At 28.2% G+C, this 23921-nt stretch overlaps 2 protein-coding genes across 2 annotated transcripts; both read left to right on the top strand.

Annotated features, from left to right (window-relative positions):
• The first annotated feature begins 140 nt into the window (after positions 1-140).
• Positions 141-23752, top strand: LOC142326035 (uncharacterized). Its single transcript, XM_075368127.1, has 3 exons — positions 141-646; positions 19385-19444; positions 23087-23752. Exons 2-3 carry the CDS (start codon positions 19391-19393, stop codon positions 23693-23695), a joined length of 663 nt encoding a protein of 220 aa, XP_075224242.1. The 5' UTR covers positions 141-646; positions 19385-19390; the 3' UTR covers positions 23696-23752.
• Positions 8791-13207, top strand: LOC142326037 (uncharacterized). Its single transcript, XM_075368128.1, has 2 exons — positions 8791-8949; positions 12505-13207. The coding sequence occupies exons 1-2, from the start codon at positions 8896-8898 to the stop codon at positions 13051-13053; spliced, it is 603 nt and encodes a 200-aa protein (XP_075224243.1). The 5' UTR covers positions 8791-8895; the 3' UTR covers positions 13054-13207.
• Positions 23753-23921: the final 169 nt, after the last annotated feature.

The raw sequence follows: 23921 nt of genomic DNA, 5'->3' as shown, positions 1-23921 counted from the left end.
TTAAGTATTTTAATTTCAGTAATAAAAGTATAAAAAAAATTGATTGTAATTTATTTAACACTAATATCTATTAAATGTTTAATTTTTATTACTACTACACATGTATTTTAATGAGAAACATGAGATGGATTTAATGATTCAATTGATCTAAAAACTAAAATGCTAACACTATACCAACTAAGTTGCCTATGACAAGATATGTCATCTGAATTTTTTTTTTAGAACAAGTAAAGTGTGTCTTATTCACAAGTGCAGCAGATATTTATTGTGCATTGTTATCTAATGACTCAGTTACGTTTAGAATGGCAGAGTGATTTTTGAACTAATTTTCTTGAAGCACCAATTCTTCATAGTATCAAATAAATCTACTATTTCTGTTTAATGACACTTTTTCATGGCACAGATTCTGAAATTTACTGTATTGTAGTGGTTGTGCGCCAGTTTTACTTGATGACTTCTTTACTAAACATTCATTAATTTTTGTTATAATCTCCATAAAATTCACTCAGGAAAATTTCTCAATAGACTGGCCTTCTCATGGGTATTATTCATAAAGCTATAAGAATTAAGTTGTGCCTATTACTGGATAGAAGTACTGAACAAACTTTGAGACTGGCCTTATCAAATAATTATAGTAGTATTAAAGGTGGTTAAATATTTTTTTTCATGATGATATGCTTTTATTGATCTTTTTATTCAGATGATGTATTATTTTATTTTTCCTGAAAAATAATGTATACGCATTGAGCAACTTAAAACCGAACTGCTACAGAATAAACACAATTGCGACATGTAATATTTTTTGAATGAAATAAGAAAATGAAAACATAAATTAGATTCTGAATATACATTAACAAAAGGTTGCATATTTACCATATTTTTACAAAAAATATTCAAAGTGAGTACTCTGCACAGCTATGCACTTTTGTACTCGAGTGATTATATTGAGTTATCTGTTGTAAAATGTTGTGGTCAGTGCCTCTGATTTCTTGTTGAATGTTTGCCTAGTTCATTGATAATGTGGGGATTTTATTTACAAACTCTATAGTTTAATAGCTGGTGAATTGTTTGACGTGACACATTGTCTGTTTTGTTGGAAGAAGCCATACTATTTCTTACAATCTGTTAGCTAAGCTTAAAATCTTCAAAAATTGAACAATACACTTACTTCTGTATTGATCATATGTCAAAAAATATTACCCTCACTATTACCAGAAATAGTATACAATACACCAGTGTTCTGATTGTGAAGTGGACCTTCAAACATCTGGTGAGGATTTCAGTCATCTAACAGGACTGCACTGGTGCTAAGTGCTGTCTCAGGACTGCTTTTTAGGAGAAATAAATAACTGTCTTTTACATACAATTTGCTTTAACTTATTTTATTTGTCTGGCCTTATTTTATTATTAAGCATTCATTACTGTCATATTTCTTAGTATGTGATGAAGCACACTGCTGCTGCTGCTGTCTAAACATAATGTAGGTAAAAGATGACAAAATAAGTCGCTAAATATCTAATTGATGAAAAAAGTTTCTAGCCCAGGAAAAAGATAAGTTTTGCTTCTTATCAATGTTAACATCAAAATAAAAGTGCATTTTTCATAATATTGTCATGTAGCTAGCCACCTGTGGCTGTGAACCATGTTCTTGTGATCTGCTACAATACAAGGGTAAGTCAATTATTATCCGCAATTTAGTTATATTTTTGTTGGTAGTACTGTCGTGTTGCGTAGATGACGCATGCGTGGTTTAATTGCTGTTATGTCTGTGCAGGTTTGATGATGCTAGGTTAGTTTCATTATTGCTGCCCTGCCGTTAACCATGGCTGCTTTGCTTTCTGTTTGCACCAAAGAAGAGCAATGTTCAGTGATCCGTTTTTTGTGGTCGGAAGGTGTATCAGGGGCCAAAATTCATCGGAGACTTTTGGTACAGTATGAGAACAGTGTGTTGCCACAACAAAGTGTCTACAAATGGATTGAAAAATTAAAAAATGGTTGCACAAGTGTTATGCATGATGAAGGAGCTGGATGACCGTTTACTGCCACAAATGAGGAAAAAATTGAGTGTGCATGTGACATGGTTTTCTTAGACAGACGAGTAACTATCAATGAAATGGCACATTGTCTGCAAATTAGTCACAGTTCTGTCTATGAAATCATTCACAATAGACTTGGGTTTCATAAAGTCTGTGCAAGATGGGTCCCAAAACAACTCACACAGTTGCATAAACAAATGCGCTTGGACATCTGCCAAAAACATTTGGATCACTATGGTAATGAACGGGGACATCTTAGACAGAATTATCACTGGTAACGAAACATGGATCCATCATTACGAGCCGGAGAGTAAACAGCAGAGTATGGAATGGAAACATCCAAATTTGCCCTGCAAAAAAAGTTCAAGACTTAACTATCTGCAGGAAAACTGATGCTTACGGTTTTTAGGGACTCACAAGGCCCAGTATTGGAACATTATAAGGAAAAGGGCATGACAATAAACAGTGCGCGTTACAGTGAGATGCTTACTGCCAAGCTGAAGCCTGCTGTCGAAAGATGTTGTGTTGTTGCACGACAGTGCCCGTCTACATACTGCTACCACGTTCCAGAAACTCAACTTTGAAGTACTGGCATGTCCTCCATATAGTCCTGATCTTGCCCCTTCTGACTACCACTTGTTTGGTCCATTCAAAGAGATATTAAGGGGCTGTTGATTTACCTCGGACAAAACAGTGAAAGAAGCGGTGCAGTCCTGGCTCACAGCTCAACTGAAAACCTTTTTTTATGAGGGTTTCAGGATGCTTGTGCAACGATGAACCAAGTGCATTGAAATGCAAGGGGACTATGTTGAAAAATGATGTACATGTAAGTTTCCTATTAGTATTGGAATAAAATTTATAACTACATTGCGGATAATAATTGACTTACCCTCATACAACATTCCAGTACTCAAAAATTTTCTAGTGCAACCCTGTCAACTAATACCTGGTGTTGCGCAAATTAACATAGCCAGATAAATAAAACTATACCTTGTCTGACATAAAATACAGCATCAGTTCTATCTTTCTATCAACAATAATGTTGAAAAGTCAGTTGCAATAATTAATAATACGTTTTGGTTTGTCTGTTCTCTTAAGTTGAAATGTAGTTGTTACAAGATGTAGTTTCAAATTTAAACCTTGAAGAATGTTACGGCAAGATATATATTTTACACCACTTTGTGATAACTTACACATATTTTGGCCTGGCTGAAATTCTTTTTTGAATGTTGGCTATGGGTTGTGGAGTCCCAATGGAATTTGCCTATATACATATATTTGTGCATCATGGTATATTCAACTGAACAGAATGTTTTCATTGTAGAGGAATATGTTTGCACAATTTCAATAAATTAATTTGTGAAAGGTTTAAGGGATGTATCCTAGAAATAATGTTCCTGAAAAATCAACAATTCAAGATTTAGTGACAAAGTGGTGAACAACTGGCTCTGTTACTAATGCAAAGAGAGTGAAACAACCAACTGTTTGAACTCTGGAAGTCGTTGCTGATATAGTGAATCATACTGGAAGGAATCCTCACAAGTCAAAGTGACGATTAGCTTAACAAACAGGAGTTTCTTGAACATTATGTTGGCATATACTTCGAGGTTTACAAATGAAAGCCTATTGTGTGAATGTTATGAATGAATTAAAATAATATGATAAGGGTAAACAAGTAAATTACTGCCAGTGGCTCTTACAAAAGGATTCCTTGATCCTTTTCTCTTAATTTCAATAGTTGAAGTGTGGTTCCACTTATCAGGCTATGTTAATTCTTAGAATACACAGTACTGGACTACAAAAAACCCAATGAAATTCATCAGGAACCACTTCATGATTTAAAAATTGGTGTTTTGGATCATCAGAGTAATATTCTTTGAGGAGACTGTTAATACCAACGTCTATTTACAATGAACTTAGGCGTAACTTGACTCTAGAAGAACTTTCTTATGGATACTTCCAACAAGACAGAGCAACTTGCCACACTTCTGATCAGTCTCTCACTGAAATACTCTGAGATTTTACAATGGATAGAACAATCCATTGTAAAAATTATGTTAGGTAAACATAATTTTTAAAAAAACTTTGTGAATGAAAAAGCTTTACTTGCCTCTTACAAAGTTTCATATAAATTAGCCGGATGTAAAAAGCCTCATACCATTGGTGAAGAGCTTATTTTACCAACTGCAATTGAGATTGTAGAAACTATGTTTGGAGATAATTTTGGCAAACAATTGTAGTCCATACCTCTATCAAGTGATACTGTTGCCCATCAAATTGGTGATATAGCTGAAGATGTACAGCATTAGCATTTCAGGAGGTTGCATGACAAATTGTTTTGAATTCAGCTTCATGAGGTAACAGATAGCAATAAAGATGCTCATTTTGTTGCCATGTTCGATTTTGTGATGGTATGACAGAAGTAGAAGAACTAATTTTCTGCAAACCAATGGTTTGCAGAAGCAACAGCACTTGCATTATTTGTTATCTTAAATGATTTTATAAATGAGGCAAACATAGAGTGCAAAAATTGCATTGGAATATGCACTGATGGTACTTGTGAAACAAAAATATCCACAGTATGTCTGGACACATTGGATGATCCACGGAGAAGCTCTGGCTTTCAAAGAAATGAGTCCTGGTGTGAATATTGTGCTAACAATGGTTGTAACTGTAGTAAATTATATAAAAATGAGACCCTTAAAATCAAGAATCCTTTCTCCACTTTGTAAAGACAGAGATGCAGTACATTCCAGCATTATTTTTATTGCGAGACAAGATGGTTATCACATGGGAAATTTTGGCAATGAGTTTATGAAATAAGAGATGAAATCGCCATTTTTCTAGAAAAGGAAAACCGACCAGAAGGTGAGAAGTTTTGAAATGGTTTATTTGTGATGGAATTGAGTTACTTGGTCGACATATTTGAGAAATTAAATACCTTGAATTTTCAACTCCAATCAGTAAATACACATATGTTGAGTATGAGTGATAAAATTAATGCTTTTTGTAGAAAAGTGGAATTATGGAGCAGAAATTTAAAGGAAAAGATCAAGAAATGTTTGCATATGTGGATGAATGTGTTAAAACTTACAAGGCTGAAGAACAACATATGAAAGTAATTTCTGTAACCATTGAAAATCATTTAGCCATGCTGGCAAAGAATTTTAAAAAGTATTTTCTTACTGACAACTTGGTAGCAAGTTATAAGTGGGTGACAGATCCATTTCAAAATACTCCCGAAGGGCTCTCAACTGCCAAAGAAAAAATCTTCATAGACTTCATGGCAAGTGGCAAAATCAAAAGATAGTTTAGTAATAAATTACTCTTTGAATTTTGGGCAGGGGTGGATGTTGAGTTTTCTATACTGAATATAAGAGAATTTTGTATACTTTTTTGTATTACCATTTTCAATATCCTACCTTTGCAAAACGGGATTTTCTGCGGTGGCTGCTTTGAAGATAAAATATATATCTCAACAAAATATAAAAAAAGAACTCAGTGTCTATTTCTAATATTAAACCTTCCTTTGAAAAACTTTGCTCTGTAAGATAGGCCCAGGGAGTCAGTAATGATTATTAAACTTGTTTTTAATTTAGTATTGATAAATTAATTATTAAATACATTGTGCAGTACTGATACAATTCTATTTATAAGTGTATTATATCAGTGTAAATGTATATTTTATCATCTATTATGTCAGAATGTATTTTGTTTTGCTTTCCTTTCAGTAAATTAATAATATTATTTTTTTAATAATATTTTCTTTTTGATTTGCTCATGCCCCCTTAGTGTTATTATGCTACCCTGAGGGAACTGCACCCCACAGGTTGAGAAACACTGCCTTAATTAATTATTAAAATGTGGAGAATTTTTAGAACTTGAAATATTAGAGGAAACTGTAAGTGCTAGATAAGGAAGTCTATTATTTCATTAGTGCATAGCAAATTAAGTAATAGAACTAGTAGTGTAGAAACAGTAAATTCAAGATATAAGTAACTAAATTAACCAAAAGTAGTTTAAAAACAGTATTTTATAAAATTTTGTTTTAATTTGAAGCTAATCGTGATATATATTTCCTAAAACTATTTTTATGTAGCTGAATTTAAAATGCTAGGAAGCTTTTTGCAACGTTAGCTCTTAATTAACTTTAAAATTTCATTACCGACAGGGTGAAAACTGACAGCATCCGTCTACAGGTGGGTGTTAACCATTAAATTATAATGTAAAATAATACATGTGTAATAATACATTAAATAATAATGTAAAATTAAAGTAATAGTAGGTAGTAAGATAGTAAGTATCAGAGAATATTTAAAATGATACATGCATTTATTTCATTTTTCACTCTCATGAAGTAAACATTTCTTAAAATTATTTTAGTAATCACCTAAACTTGAGCACACATGAATGTATATTTATATATTCTTTTTTAATCAATTTATATTAAAATTGTACTGTTTATATTTAATAATAATTTTTAATTATGCAAATACTTAAAATATATACAAAGATGATGTTTACAAGTACAGTATTTCTCACTTGTTTAAGATACATAATTACAGAAATTTGGATGATACTAATAATGATGAATTAAATAATTAAAAAAAATTCTTTTGCTAGATTTTAATCTAGTAATACTAATTTTTATGAATTATAAAACAACACTAATTCATTTCAGTTATACTGCCAAATTTTATATTAAAATACTAATAGGTTCTCATTACTAAAACATTTTCCATAAATCTAAATAATACAAGTCCTTCACTGACAAAATTTTATGTTTTTTCATTTACTTTTCCTTTTATTATCAGTTGAGTTATATAGACTAGAGCACTCCAATCATTATTGCAATGTTTACATTTTTTAATGTTTTAAACATAGAAAGTTTTTGATTTTCTAAGACTTTTGTAGATTGCAATTGTAAAAATTTTTCTATCTTTCATTTTAAGCAACAGTTTGTTAAAGAGCTTTCATGATGTAATTTTTTTTAGAGAATCTTAATTGCCCAATAAGTTGTTTTGTAACTGATACTCTGGTAAGTGGTTATTCTTCTCTGCTATTGTACTATGGTCACCCTGATCACTCCACAAGCAAAAAGAGAAAAAAAACTATGGTGGTATCTATTACCTGATTTAATATTATTTGTAGTGAGTTTGAAGATAAATATGTTGAAAATGGATTGTTAGATTTTTGTAAAAGATACATAAAAATTCAGTTTTTTCAGTTTCATATTTGCCGATAGGCTTTGAAAACTTTTCAGAAACTTTATTAGAGTTATTTTTTTAGGTAAATTAAAAAAAAGAACACCACAAATTTCTTATTCTGGAGGATTACTTTGACTAAACATAGCTTTTATTTATATATTTATTTACTTGTTGAATTCAAACCATGTTGTTCCAAATATTGAAACATAATTTTTCATAATGGATCTGGAGAACCTGAAAATAGTATTTGCTTTTGTTTCATTTTTTTATGAAAGTGTGCATCTCTGCAACTGTAACTCACAATGATAAGGGACATGGGTACATGTATCGTGTTTTTTTTAAATTCTAATTCAGTGTTGTAAATTAAATATTAAAAATAGTAATAGAGAACAATATTTTTTTTTTTATTAAACTCTTACTTATTATAACATGGTAGCTGTGTTATTATGCATGGAAGGGCTGTACTGATTTAAAGTATTGTATATACTCATATAATGCTTTGCTCCACAAAAGAAAGGGCAAAGCCTTTCTTAGGGCTAATATATAAGTAAAACACTGAGGATTAGAGGCATCAATCAGAGGTGGTTTCTCTAAGAGAATTAATAGAATAATCCATAATTTTCTTATCCCTAATGTGTATGTTGCAATCTGTTCAACTAATGAATGGTAAGCAAACCCCCCCACCATGGTCCAATAAGATGATAGTTTTGTACAGACTCAGGCTGATCATTCCTAAAACGTGTAGTTAATTGAATCCTAACTATCAAAGTACACCAGTATCCATTGTCTAGTATTAAAATCCATATAAAAGCAACTAACTTTACTAGAATTTGAACCTCAGAATCATCAACTTCAGAAAACAACTGTTAAATGACTAATTTGTGATGAGTTAACCATTAAACCAACCTGGTGCACTAAATTTAAACAATAAACCATAAATCTGAACAGTTACAAACTACAAATGTTCAGCAGTATCTTGAAATTAATAAACAGCAAGATCCTAAAATAAAAAAGAGTTTTTAATTAGGTTTTATTACTTCTGCTGCATTATTTAAATATATTGTTATTTTTAAATTTCTCAAGCTTTGTATTTAAATTTTAATGTAGTACTTCCAAAATTCAAGAAAACAGAATGATAGTAGATATCAAAGTGCAACATCTAAATTTCACATTTAACTATCGAGTCCTTTGAAAGAGTCTATGATTAAAATGCATATGGCAAAAAGTTTCCTAAATCAAAATTACATGAAATTGGTAATGAAAAAGACATTTGGTAAGTTTTATTAAAATAAAAAATGTATTACTTTCATGGTATAAGGAGCTAAGTAGAAAGTTAAACATTCTTAAAAAAACAAAAGGATTGAAAAACTTCAATATTAGAAAAGAAGCTTCATTACATTACAACACAACAAATGGATTAGTCAGAAAAAATACAATCTTTATACCATCATTTTAAATGTAATTGCATATTATTTTGCTGTATTATACTTACTGTGTAAATAATATGCTTATACAAGTTTTTTTTATTGCAATTTGATGCTATATGTTTTTTATTAGTGTTACTATATTTTTATTTGTTCTGTTATAATTCTTCTTTACAATCAGTTGGTTGTAGTTACCTGTAACCATTACTCTACTGGGAAATACAGTTAATGATGAAAGCTTCTATTAATTTGATTCTCCCTTTGATTTTATCTATTTTTTTGGTCAGTGAGTATGATATGTTTAAAGTTTTTACTCTTTTCCCAAAAATAAACAATGGAATTTTTTTTTGCTATTAATCATATAAAAGAGAAAAGTACAATTATATTTGCTCATTTTTCTAACATATTCTTAGGAAATGTAATTAATTAATCTGAAAGATCAAACCTAACACTTTGGCAATTAAAATTAAATTAAAAGTAATGAAAAATCTTTCAGTGGAAATAATTTAGGTGTTGGATCATCTCAGAACAGTGACCATGTTGATTAATGTTGATGCTAACATTTCATAAAAATTAAATGATGCTAGAATTTTACATAAATTGTAAAACATTAAGTTTACAAAGTTAATAGAAATTTATTGCTTATCTCTTTATTTTAGCTAAATTTTGGTATGATTACGATCTTTTTCTCTACTATCCCAATTATTATGCAAGCTCTTTTTTTAACTTCTTAAACACCAGTTGTTTGTTTGTTTGGATATGTTAATATACAGTAAATATATAAATTTAAAATCAATTACAGTAACATATCTACCTAAGTAACATTTTAATGCTCTGGTAGATTCAGTGATTAAAATATTTTCAAATAATAATGGAGAAGTATTTATAAAAAAATCATTTTTATATCTGTAATAATCATGTTTATTATATATCATTTATTATATTCATGGTAGTAACAGTGACTTTCCTCTAGAAGATATTGGGTTCATATCTCTGTTAGGCTTGGTATTTTTCATATGATATAAAATTTGTTGTAAGATATAAAATTTGGCATCTGCAATTGGGTGTCTAAGTTTAATTACTTCATAAATAAATATATATACCGATATGATAATGTAATATTTATACATACTATTTTTTTGAAAATTGATATGCAATTTATTAAGTTGCACCCTAGCAGCAGATTACAATAACTGTTGTTGATAAGTTTTAATTTTCAACATTGCTGTTTAATGTTTTTAACACTGTGGGTACTTTCATGATAGTCACCACTGCTTCATCAGTTGATAATTAAAAAGTTAACTATTTTATAAACTGTAGAAATTGATACATTCACTCTCAATCAAACTTCAGTTGAAAGTAAATATTATGTTATTAAAAATAATATTAACAGTTTAATTATTAAAGAGAAATGCTTTATTTTGTTACATATTTTAATTAATGTCTGCTAAAGTGGTGATCACTGTGAAAGTGTTCTCAGGGTCAAAAAATAGTTCAATAGGAAATAGTGAATATTAAAAGTTATATATAATTACAATAATTATTTATTTTATCTAATTATAATTATTATTCTAATTATTTCAAAAATAAAAACACAGTACACCACTCATGCTCATTTTCCACATAAAAGGATTAAATTAAAAAGGACAAATAAAATTTCATTCATAAGAGACATATTTTATAAAATGGGTGTAATTTTTTCAAATTATCTGGGCAAAAAATATAATTGGTATGAATTAAGAAACAACTATTGATGCCTTTAAATTGCCATTATGAAGAAAGTTTCTGTTAAGTGCAATGTTCTAATAGCTGCAACAGCTCTTGAAGAGTTAAAATCTTATTAAAAAAAAAATATAAAGCACTTACAGAGAACTATATTTACTATCACATTAGACAGAAAAAGTTGATTGAATAAGCTCTCCATCAGTAAAATTAAATACTGAATTAGGATACATAAACTATTGGTATATATACTTTTAATAAGGAATGAAGTCATAAAACTTCTTTAACTACGCTGATAATCACTTTTTAACTATCGTTATTCTGTTTTTAAAATTCAAAATGTCTGATCTCCATGGTGGAGTGGTAGCATCTCAGTTTTTCATACAAAGGTCCTGGGTACAAATGCTGGGCAAGCATGACATTTTTCATACGCTATAAATTTCCATTCTCGTAGAACAAAATGACCAAAGCAGTCAATGCCCATCATCTAAAAAAAATTGACTACAGTACACATTTTTTTAAACTAAAAGTTACAAAAATTTTACTTGTGTCAAAGCTAGATTTGGTTCTCTGATAAATCTTCATGCAGAAACAGGTAAAAAATTTGTAATTTAAATTTTAAAATAATACTGCAGTAAATTTTAAAAACTTTTCAAGCACTGATATTCAGTTTTATTATGTGGTATCTGACTCAAATTCTGTTGATCTAACTTTGTAACGACAAACATTCAAATTTAATTAATTTTTTCCACTGTATTTTCTATAATGGATACCTTAATAAAAAATTGGATTACTTGATTACTCTCTATACTGAACTACAAACACGATGCTCTCACAATATTTCACTTGCCTCTCTTTCTTTATTGGTTGTTCCCTTTGAATGAAACTATAATTTTTAGTAACTCTGTTACTAAAAATCAGTACTATGCTATGGCATGGCATAGTACTAGTCTACATTTATTATAAAAATTCTCTTTGTATCTGCAATTCTCAGTAAATTCTCTTAAATATTCAACTTATGTTATAAAAACGTAAGGTAATAATTTATTACATACATATGTCTCTATCATATATGATAATAAAAATTCAATATCTTTTTTGTATCACAATTACAATAAACAGAATTCATTAAAATTAGTTATATTTATACAAAAATAAACTGTGAGTTTTAATATGGAAATTAATATTTTAATTTTGAAGTTGCTAAATGATTATTTCATTCTTTTATTCTTAACGACGGTGGTTTTTATTAAATTATATGGTGCATTATTTACACTGTTACACTAAGTATGTAAATTATTCAATGATTGGTGACTACATTCAGAAATACTTACAACAAATTAATTTCTATAAATTACATAATGATGAAATTATATGTATTAACCATACATATAATTTATTATTTGGAATATTTCAGCTCTAAGATGTATAAACTAATAAACTATCCATTTTTATAATCAGTGTAGTAAAGTTAATGTAGTTTCATCTTTAGATGATATTCAATGCACTTGTATGCATATGGTTATAAAAAAATAATAGTATCTTCTTAAAAAAACTGACATTATAGTTGCATCTCTACAAGACAGTATCTATTTGTTCTTTTTAGTAAGCTAGAATTATCCATTCAGTAACTGAGATATATACATTTTTTCATAAAAAGTAAAAGAATATAAAAGTTAATTATAAATTTTTTAATATATTTATTTAATTAGCCATGAATGCTATCAAAGTCTAGATTTCACATTAAATAAATAAGCTTCACTAACAACTCTTTAAGTTTTATCAAAATCAAATTGGAAAAATCTAATGAGTCACACTGTTAGTCAGTTTAAAATTGTTTTAAATTTTTCCAAAAAAAAATACATTTATCAATTTGTATACCGAAATACTTATTTTTTTGAATTTTTTCAAATCAGAGAATAAACAAGTTGTCACACCAATCATCGCAGTAACAATATTGTTGGAAAGTTGTATTGTCATTCAAGGCATAATGGTAGTACCTGAAGTCTTAGTATTCTACATACTTACTAATAAACAGATACTGATTTGTGGTTAGAAGCACTGATGAATAACATAAATTATTTTCTGCATTTTATTATTACTTTTGTGTTACAGGAATATGGAACTGCAGAAAAATTAGATATAAATTTGGAAACAACTGGAGAGGATGCAAAAAAACTAACCACAAAGTCAGAAGAAACTGAGAAAACAATTAATGAGGAATGGCAAGAAAAATCACGGCCAATAAAAAAGGTTATGTTAAATGATCTGTTAAGAATTTTGATTGAAAATAGGGGGGAAGTGGAAGAAATTACATCAGATTTTAGGCCTATGATGAGGCCATTGGTTTCAATTGACAAGCGTATTCCTTATTCTTCACCAGGTTCTTTGCATGGTCCTTATGACCCTGTTAGAAAGAATTTTGGTGTGTCACCAGCTCAATTTCACTATGGTCCAGGAAAGGGTTATTTAACACGAAGTTATGGTCCAGGGGTAAAAGGTTTTAATCACATAAAACATTGTGAGAGTTGTAGTGATAGTGAGAGTTGTAGTGATAGTGATAGTTGTGATTGTAAGGAAGAAAAGTGCCATGTAGGAAAGAAAAAGAAATCAAAAGAATCATGCAGCTGCAGTGATTCTGTTGACAGTAGTTCTTCAGAGTGAAAAAAAAAGTACATAAGATAGCTGGGGTGGTGATTATGAGAATTATTATTAAATTGCCTAATGGAAATTTTTAAATGTGTATGTCCAACTGAATAAAATTTTATTAAATCAAGAGAATATAATTTTTTAATTTATTAAAATTTTTTTAAATAAATACTAATTTTTTTTTTAACCTCCAGAGCCGCAGTTAAGCATTACTGTACAGAGGATGAGATGAATGATTTGTAGTGTGTGTGAAAAATGCCATGCCTGACTGGGATTCGAACCCGGGACCTCCGGGTGAAAGGCCGAGACGCTATCACTCATGCCAAATAAATACGCATTAATGTTCTTAAAGATAACTATTTTTTATTTAAACCAAATAATTTTTTTAGTAAATGGTAAAAACACTGCATTGTTATTTAATCAAAATTAAGTAAGTACATGGAAAGTAAAATAATTCATAAAATTAAAACTGGAAATAATAATGAAATGTACAAATTAGTTGATGAAAAGGATAAAAATATCTTATTATAAAAACCGATTAAAGTATTTAAATACAAACTAAAATAAAAAATATGAATTAAAATATGTAAATGGAATATATTTAAACAGCCAAGGACATCTCTCCTGTAGTTTACATTACATCATGGATGAGTAATATTTAATTATAGTCAAAATAAATATATTTTTTTAATTAACACTGCTTAGCTTTCATAATTTTTAGCTAAACCTATTAAAATGGCAGATGTGCTTTAAATGAAAGTAAAAAACACACAAAATATATAAATTAAAATGCAAAGAAAGATGATTATATAATAATGGAATCACTCTAAACAATCAATTTGTGAATATAATTTACATCCTTATTCCTTGATCTGGTATTTTATCTTGGACAGTTAGGTTATTATTGAATAATGACCTATTTTCTTAAAAAGAAAAAAAAAAACAATTATATACAAAAAGTCAAGCAGTGTTAAAATGTTTATAATCCTTTAACACATTTACAAGATGATCTGTTAGAAGCTGTCATTATTCTTTTAGAATTGATAACACCAGAAATATCTCCCATCTGGAAGTAGAGTTTGTAAAATAAATTTTTCAAATTTAAATTATTGTCAATATATTGACCCAAAAACTTAACTTATTCAATAGTACAGTATCGTAATAATACGATACTGTAACTATTAAGGTTTGGTTAGAATATGGGTTTCTAAAACAAAAAATTTAATGAAAGACGACCATTCATAGAAAACAAATTTTTCCATAGCCTTAAGAGCATTGTTTAAGAGTATTGTTTCACCTGTTAGCACTAAAAACCTTAGAAATAAAAATTGCAGTATATCATCAGAAAATAACTATTTTTAGTGTCAAGTCACTATACACCAATAAATCAATATAAATATGAAAAAGTAATGGGAGTAAAATGGATCCAAAATCACAATAACTTAAAAATCATTAATATTTGGAAAATGAACACCAAATTTTATGGTTTGCCAAGAAGAAAAATATTGTAACAAATCTTTGATGTTCACTGTTTTATTTTCTATTCATCAGGTAAATAATTCAACTTGATTCTCTCTGTAATAATTTAGCTAATCTATAAGTTAATGGAGAATGACAAAGTAAAATGTTTTGTCAAGATCAAAAACATAGTAACAGATTCATTTAAAACACCAATAACACTAAGAGACTAATCCAGAACTTCCACATTTGGTTTATTAAACAAAAAAAAGTCGATAAGTATTACAACCTTTTTACTTCCTAGTACAAAGTATTGCAATCGCAAAAAATTCAGTTTACAGATTTCAACAGAAATAACCATTTTGACCATCCCTGAAACCATTTTGATTAGTTTTAGGGTGACATCTGTACATACGTATGTATGTATCTTGCATAACTCAAAAATGATTAGCTGTAGGATGTTCAAATTTTGGATTTAGGACTGCTGTATTATCTATTTGTGCACCTCCCCTTTTGATTGCAATCAACTGAACCAAAATTGTCAAAAAAGCAGAAAATCCCAAAAATCTAGATTTTGAACTTTTTCTTAACTGCAGTAATAATCCCTCATTGAGAGCATTTCAATGATATATCATAGCAGTACTTATTTTTATTGGTTCCAGAGTTATAGCCAAATAAAATTTTAATTAATGAAATATTTGGATCTTAGGGGAAGGTACATTGGTTCAAATCAGACTTCATTTCCTTTTTTTACTTTAATTTTTTTTTAAATTTAAATATATTGATTTATTAATAATTATTATTAACCTTTCATTGTAAAAAAAAAAAATTACGATGAATAATAATTCTTCAATAATAACAAAAAAAAAAAATATATATATATATATATATAAAATATCAGAAGTTTTTAATGAAATAAAATTTTACGTTCTTTTCATTTTAAAAAAATGGGTAAATGCAATTTAATAGGAGGTGTGCAAGGAAGTCATGTGTTGTCCACATCAGATTTTTTTGGAAGGGTAAAGAATCATTCACTTTAAAATTAGTGTAAATTTCATTGCAAACAACCTTTTCAAACTAAGAATACTGACAATAAGGTACTTTCACTATAATTATTTGAGTCTTGTTTGCTTTGTTTAGATCTTTTTTATAGATGAATTTAATTTGGGAATATACTGTGATTTAGAAAAGAAAGCATCTTGTGACTGATTAATAATTTTAGAATATTAACGAAGATCTGAACAATTATTTCTAGACTAACAGGACTTTAATCCCATCCAACAGTTATAATATTTGTAAGGAAAGATGAAAACAAGGTGTATGCCATATTAATAAGGATTTTTATATTATCAGTTGAATTATCCGATGACAAAGCAATATCTAAAGAATCAGCTGTTGTTCCATAAAAATATTGTTACTATACCAGCAATTTATTCAGGATTATCAATTAAAATACTTTTATGTTGCAACTTACATATAATCTTTCAAAAGATTTTTTCGAAGATTGTTAAATGAAACCTTATATTAATTTCCTCACTAAATATGTTCTTAGGATCCTAATTTTACTTGTTGAATAGATTTACAGTTTGTAGTTTTTTTTGACAAGAACATTTTCAATTTAAAAAAAAATGGAATAATAAATTTTAAAATGTATATAGTTTATGGTCTTTGAAAACTAATATCACATTTTTTTTTTTTCAATTTACCGATTACTTTTATGCTTTGGTTATTCATTAAATTCTAGTTAGTTTGAACTTCAGTTTAATAAATTTTTATGGAAAACATCCATTAAAATTATCTAATGACAACTGTCAGAAATCTAATTTAGCTGACATAAGTGGTCAGGACATTCAATCAATCAATTTCTTTAGTTTATTGATAGATTATTTTATTTCATCATTGATAAGAAATCTTTTACAAGTTTGAGGACAAGTTTTAATATTAATTTTTAGGTCACAAAATTATCTAATAAAAAAAGAGCTCTAGAATCAGATAAATAAACCTGGTCTTAGGTATTATGGTATATAAAAACATTCTAGAACTTCTATTATGTAGAAAAGACTCTTAAGTATTTGTGTAATACTTAATATTTGTATTATAAATATTATTTGAATTATATTAATATTTTTACTCATATTAACAATATCTTTGTAATTAGTCATATAAACAAAGCAAGTATTTGTAGAAAGAACAAAATATTCACAGTCTGCTATAACTCGATTAAAACCAGCAGCAAGCTTCACTAAACTCTTAATCTTAGTTTTAAGATTCGTAATGTAGAAAAGGTTTGAGGCAATATCTCAATTATGGTTGTCCAAAAATAAAGAGGTTTTGAAGGTCGAGGTGTATCAATGTTAATAAAATTAGGTGTTAATAGGTCTTGATTCTGCAGTGTTTTCAAATTAAGTATAGAAAGAAAATTAAATTAAGTATAGAAAGAAGTGCCATAACTTATTGTTCATCCTTAACTCACTAATCATTAATCAGACGGCTTGCTGATTTCTCTCTAATAACACTACACATATAGACTTGATGTGCGTATTTGATGTGCTAAAAAATTAATCTGGAGTTTTTAGTAATGCTAAGTGGTCTATTTTCCTCCTCATTAACTAATTATGTGCATTACTGCTTATATTATTTTTTATTTATTTTCATTTTTTAGGTTACTATTACAGGTTTTTAAACAAGCTCATTAAGATTATTGAGAATCTTAATTTCATTATAGATAGAATGGATAGATAAATGGACAGATAGAATGGATAATAGATAGAATGCTAATAATTGCATAAATCAATAATAATTGATTATTGTTTTTACAATAATCCTAAGTAGTTCAAATAGATTCTATAAATAAGACTTATTAATCATTCAATTACCAGGAAGATATATAACAACACTATGATTTAAATCTTTTATCTGAACTTCTTGGTAATCAAACAAGCTGTGAGGGATTTAACTATTAAAATTTTAAATCTTAATGATTTTAATGACATTTCTACAGAAATCTTTTTAAACATCTTCATAAAATGCATAAAAATTCTTTCATTTCTAAAGGTGCAGTAACTGAAAAGAAGCACCTTGTGTGTTCAATAAATTATTACAAGTACACAGTTTAATGTAATATTCTGATGAGCAGTGCGGGAGGTCAGTCCTTGAGGATGGGCAGCAGGAGCCCCATGGGTCATCAGTTAGGTCCAGTACCTATATGATGAAGGAGAAGGTGGTTTTGGTCGGTGAGAGCCAAACTCTCTGTCTGTGAAGGTGGACAGCAAGTGCTAGATCTTTCCCCTCGTCCAACGAAAAAAAAAATTATGCAATAAAGTTTAGTTTTAAATTAATTTCAGTTAAAAACAATATTATTTATAACAATAGACTAATATATTTAACTTACTACATTAAAAATATAATTAAATGTTAATAATATTATTGTTCAACTAGTGAACAATAAGCAACCTCCATGGTCCAGTGAGATGATACGGATAATACATATGACATGTAAATGAGGTGGCTTTATTCTTCTTAATAATAATGAGTCTTGTACAGATTCAGGCAGACAATTCTTGAGGGATATAGTTAATTGAACCCTAACCACCAAAATACATCAGTATTACATCCACTGTCTAATATTCAAATCTGTATAAAAACAATTAACTTTTTCTAGGATTTAAATCTCAGAACCGTTGAATTTGAAAATCAAGTGTTAAACAACTGATTTGCAGCAACAAATTAATCACTAGATTTGCCCATGGGCTATTTTTAAAAATAACTCTGTTTTTACAATAATCAAAAGTAAACAATCTCAGCATATTTTTCTACAAATATGATATAGATAATATAGAAAACAAGATGACTGAAAGATGATAATAACACTGATTTTTAAATAAATATTTACAATAATCATCATTAAATAATATTTACAATAATCAGTTCAACAATTTCAGCATGTTTTTCTTTATAAAATCATTTAAAAATCTGCTTCTATAATTAGATAATTTATTTTCATATGTAACTTTTTCTTTCAAATTTGTTGTAATTTTTATAATTTATTTTGTTTAGCATTAATAAAACATGTACAAATGTTCAACAGTGCCTGAAGTAAAAAAAATCCATTCATAATTGCAGCTTTAAATGAGATTAATTTATTACTAATTTTTTTACTTTAATTACCCTGTTTTTAGATCCTAGAATAAAACCTGGTACCAGTGATCCAAATTTTTCACAATTCAAATTGCTGTAATTTTAATTAGTTTGAATAACTTTTGTTATTTGATCTTTCTGCATTATTACATATATGTATTGTTATTTTTTAAATTTCATACATAAGCTTTATATTTTGGTTTTACTGTAGTACTGTGAAATTCAACACAATAGAAGGATAGTAAACACTAATGAGTAATATATACACTTTACATTTAAATGTAGCTTCCTTTGAATGATTCTATCTAACTATAAAAGTGTAATAAAATGTTTTCTATTTGAAAATACTTGCAAATGGTAAAGAAAAAAAATTTAGCAAATTTTATTAAAATAACTAATACATTATTATCATTGCAAAAAGAACTGAATAAAAATTTATACATTTTCAAAAGAAATAAAAGGATTGAAAAAATCCATTGTTAGAAAACAATCTTTGTTATACTATTACACTGGAGACAAATTATTTGTTCGAATAAAATATGGTGTTTATATTATTTTTTAAACAAATTTGCACATTATCTTGATACATTATATCAATTGTTAAAATTTTTAAGTAATATGTATGAACAGTTTTTTAATTATATTTTAATTTTTTAAAAAGTATTATGATATCTTTTATCTGTTCTAATATATTATCTGGCAGTTGCCTATGTCCAATACTATATTAGGTCATGATTTTATGATATTGCAGTTAACAATGAAAGCTCCTATCGGTTTGATTCTCTCTCTGATCTTATCTCTGTTTTTATCTGTAAGTATGACAAAAATTTTAAAATCTTCTTTTCCATTTATTTTCTATTATCTTATATTTAAAAACTTTTTGTTCTTTCACTTTGATTTTATTCTGCATAATAACATAAGCTAAGTTTGTAATGTTCTCTATATTTTATATTTAAATATATAGACAACTTAAGTATGGTATAATGTTGACCATTAGTGAAAAAGAGAATCTGAGCGGCCAAAATAAGCCTCACTCTGGCAATTAGTATGTTGTTGATACTCAGTTAAAAGTAACCAGACTTTTAAATGGATATGAATTTAAGTATTATAGCATCACAGAATAGCTATCATGCCAATTAATGATGATGCTAACATTTCACCAAACTGATTAAGTTAAATATTATGCTTATCCTTTTTAACTGATTAACTCAGATGTTTGTATGAATTTAATACTTTTTCTCAGATATCACAAAAGTCATGATGGCTTTTCTTTTAATTTTTTAGATTCTACTTGTTTAATTGTAAGGGTATGTTATTATGTACAAATAGTTAATGTAAGAATGATTGGAAAAAAAAAACCATAACATATGGATAGAAACACTTTATTTTTGAGCTATAGTTAGTAAAGTATTTTGTCCTTACTCCGGCCATAAGGTTCTAATGAAGCCATATTGAAATTTTTGGAATAAAAATTAAGTAGGAAATTTATTGGCTTTATATTTTTTTGACCTAAAAAATTGATAAAAAATAATGCTAGATCTGTATCTCTAGAAGTAGTAGGAAATTACTGCAGAGCCCAAAAAATTTGAATAAAAAAGGGCATAGGTTAGCTGTAAATTAAATTTTGTTAAGTTTCTAATAAACAAGGAAAATTTCTAACAAAGTTTGTACAGAATTTAATTCTGAGAAAACTGATATAAATAAGCAATAGAAAATAAATACATGTTTCAGAAATTTGATTTAAATTTAAAACAAAACAGATAAGAATGAAGCAAAAAACAATACAGTTCTATATTAAACAAAAAATTCATTCGTAAAGGTACAAAAAATAATAAGTTAAAAAAAAAGACGTAAAACAACAAAGTAATAAATTGGTTATTTATCTTTATATTATACTTCCTGTCATTGATTATTTATACTTATATTGGGGGAAAATAATGACACATGAAAAAAATTGACAAATGAAAAACATAAAATCAACATTTTTTCCTTTTCTGCTTTTCCATTCCAAAATCAATTCAAAGAAAATTTTTTGATTTCTATGTGTTAACTATGTTAAATAAAAGAAACTGAAAGGAATTTCACTGAAAATGGTAAAAAGTTACCTAAGATTTCTTTTCTGGGGGTGCGGGTGAGTTATGATGAAATTTTATTGTAATATTATTAAAAGTTTAGATAAACCAAAAAAACAGACAATAAAGTTGTAAAACCTGGTACTGGTTATTTAATCTTATATATTAGAATAATAATGATATATGAAAATAAATCACAGTTTATAAAAGTTTTAAAGAACTCAAAAAAAAAATATTTTTAAACTTTGATCTGCTCCCTCTCCCAATGCTCCCTCAATGTATCTTTTTTGGGCTACTTGCACTACCAGACATAAAAAATTCAATTAAAAAATATACAATAAATAAAAAGATGGATTTTTTTAATTTTTGGGAAAGGGGAGAATTTGGAGGAAATTAAAAAAAAAATAATAAGGTAAGCATGTATGCATGTACTGGGCTTAATATAAAGCGGGTTATTTTACAAAATTTTGAGAAAATTGACCCCCAAATGAACTATCTACCCCACTCCCTTGGGTTATTGATCCCCAAACATTTCCCAACAAATTGTCCCATATACATGATTCTCTGTGCCAAATTTTATCAAAATCGATTTATCCAGTCAAAAATTATTAAGCTTCAAACATACCAAAACATGAACATACATATAAAATTTACTCCCTTTTTTATTTTTTGGGGTTCCTGTATCATGAAATGTCAAGAAATGAAAAAAAAACCCACACCAAATTTTTTGATTGATTGCCGTACTTTCCTTCTTGCAGGATAGATGTAGAGATATAATGCCAGGAAAGTAACAAAAAAGTAACTTCTAAAACAAATTAAAATCTGATACTTCTTTATTTCTTGAACTGATCAAAATTTATTTCTTGATCAAAAGTTAAGTATTGTGTACTGCACATGAATAATATTGTAAGCAGTTTTTCGGTTGCTGTTCAAGATAAAAATTAAAAAAAAAACTTTTGTGTATTTTACTTCTAGAAAGCATCCGACCTTGTGCTGTAACTTTATCTGTAGTAGTGCTACATGGGCTCCATTAGTGCTTACAATGTCAACTGAACCCTCACCAAACAGCGCATTGATCAAAATATTCAGGATCGAGATGCAGCGTAGTGTAATCATTGGTATTTGTGTTTGTTGCATTACACAATGTCAGAATGCTGGAGCAAAGAGTCTTCATTAAATAATCTTGCCAAAAACTTTGACATTTTTGTTCAGAAGCCATCACTATGATAAAAAGTGAATGTCAATAATTCTATTAGTGGTTTAGAATTAGCAGAGGGGAGCATATGACAAATTAGAGTGGTTTAGAAGATTTAAAAATATTTGTACTTCAGCTGAAAGTGGCTTTCATTCTAGCACCTCTGCAAAGTCAAAAACTACTGAAAATGTAGTTTTTGACATGAAACAAGTTAAGTTTTAATTAATGAAAATTGTTTGATAATGCAAGAGATAAGATACCTCAGAATTCTAGAAACTATAGTTTTAAAAATCTTAAGGCAAGAACTGGGTATGAGCTGTATGGTTGCAAAATATATTCTATGCTTAATATGGGAAGACCAAATGAATTATTGAGTTGAAGAGCCCAGGATAGGAAACAATCAGAAACAATTCAGAAATGTTAAAAAATGTAAACCCATAGTAGATTTACAATTATGACCATGAAACAAAAATTTAATCCTCACAGTGGAAGAAACCTGAAGAGTTACATGCCAAGAAAGCATTCCAAAGTTGAAGCAAAAACAAAGCAATGTTCACTGTTTTCTTTTTCTTTTCCAGAAAGTATTGTTTATCATGAATATTCTCCTAAAGTCTAGATTGTGAACAAAAGGTATTGCTTGGAAGTTCTAAAGCAATTACATGACACAATAGGAAGGAAATGGTCTACTTTATGGAAAAATGGCGATTGGGTGCTTCTTATGATAATTGTACCTGGCTATTCGACATAATTTATCCAGCAATTTCTAATGAAACATGAAATTTTGCAATTTCATTAGCACCCATACATTCCTGACCTGGTTTCCTGCAACTTCTAGCTGCTCCCTAAATTGAAAAATCCTCTAAAAGGAAGATTTGATACAAAGAGGAGATTAAAAAGAATGTTCTTAGGGCAATCTGTCATATTAACTATTTTGTTTATACATAATTCTCTAATAATAATTAATGCTGTTTTCTAAAATTAAATATAATATCTAATTACCTAACAACCATACATTATTGTTAGAGAAATATACTGTCATTTACGGAGATATAATGGTGGTTCCTGACATCTCAGTATTCCTTCATAGTATACTGATAAATTGTTATTGGTTGACTTTGTTTATGGGTACAAGAATTAATGAATCATATAAATGTTTATTTGGATTTTATTATAATTTTTGTTTCAGGAATATGGAACTGCAGAAATATTTGGAAAAAGCATCGATGTAGATTTAGAAGGTGGTAGAAGAAAACTTATCACTAAGTTTAAAGACTCTGAAAAAACAGTTGAAGAATTGCAAGGAAATTCAAGACCAGTAAAAGAGTTTTTGTTAAAGGATCTTAAAAGAATTTTTGATGAAAATAAGGACGATGTAGAAGAAATTACATCAGTTAAACCTTTAGTTCGGCCACATGTTCGTTTAGCCAAGCGTACTTATTACTCTTCTCCTGGTCCTTCTCGTAATCCTGGTAAAAATAGTTGTGGTCCGCCATTTAAACCTCAGTATGATTCAGGAAAGCGTTATGACACAGGAAAAAGTTATGGTCCTGGATGCCAAAGCGGCAATCAGAAGAAATATGATGATGACAGTTATGATGACTATAAATATAAGAAAAGTAAGAGCAGTATAGATATCAAAAAAAAATTTAAAGAATCATGTAGCTGTAGTGACTCCGATGACAGTAGGTGTTCTTCAAAATGTAATAAAAAAAATCATGATCATAACAAAAAAATTAATAAAAAAACTAAAGGTTGTAAAGAACATGGATGGGATGATGATTCCCAGTATTGCTAATTTGTTAATAATGTGTATGTATCTAACTGAATAAAACTATTTAAATCAAGTAGAAAATCATTTGTAATTTTTTTAATTAAAAAAAAAATTATTGTTTTAAACACATTAACCAGAAAGCATATTGAGTATTTCTTACCTGTACATTACAGTTTTATAGTTAAATGCCAAGAACATTGAACTGTCCCCACATGAGGTATTGAAAGTTAAGGTAAGAGTAGATAACTAT

The sequence above is a fragment of the Lycorma delicatula genome, chromosome 6 (genome assembly GCF_047948215.1).
Source record: "Lycorma delicatula isolate Av1 chromosome 6, ASM4794821v1, whole genome shotgun sequence".
In the NCBI taxonomy this organism is placed as follows: domain Eukaryota; kingdom Metazoa; phylum Arthropoda; class Insecta; order Hemiptera; family Fulgoridae; genus Lycorma; species Lycorma delicatula.
The sequence above is the reverse complement of the archived record's forward strand: the minus strand, read 5'-3'. Positions and strand labels throughout refer to the sequence as shown.

Excerpts from the sequence above, each read along its gene's own strand:
- LOC142326037 (XM_075368128.1), top strand. The coding sequence starts at position 8,896 with ATGATGAAAGCTTCTATTAATTTGATTCTCCCTTTGATTTTATCTATT. Across the intron at positions 8,950-12,504 it reads TGATTTTATCTATTTTTTTG|GAATATGGAACTGCAGAAAA; the intron begins GTCAGTGAGTAT and ends TTTGTGTTACAG.
- LOC142326035 (XM_075368127.1), top strand. The coding sequence starts at position 19,391 with ATGAAAGCTCCTATCGGTTTGATTCTCTCTCTGATCTTATCTCTGTTT. Across the intron at positions 19,445-23,086 it reads TCTTATCTCTGTTTTTATCT|GAATATGGAACTGCAGAAAT; the intron begins GTAAGTATGACA and ends TTTTTGTTTCAG.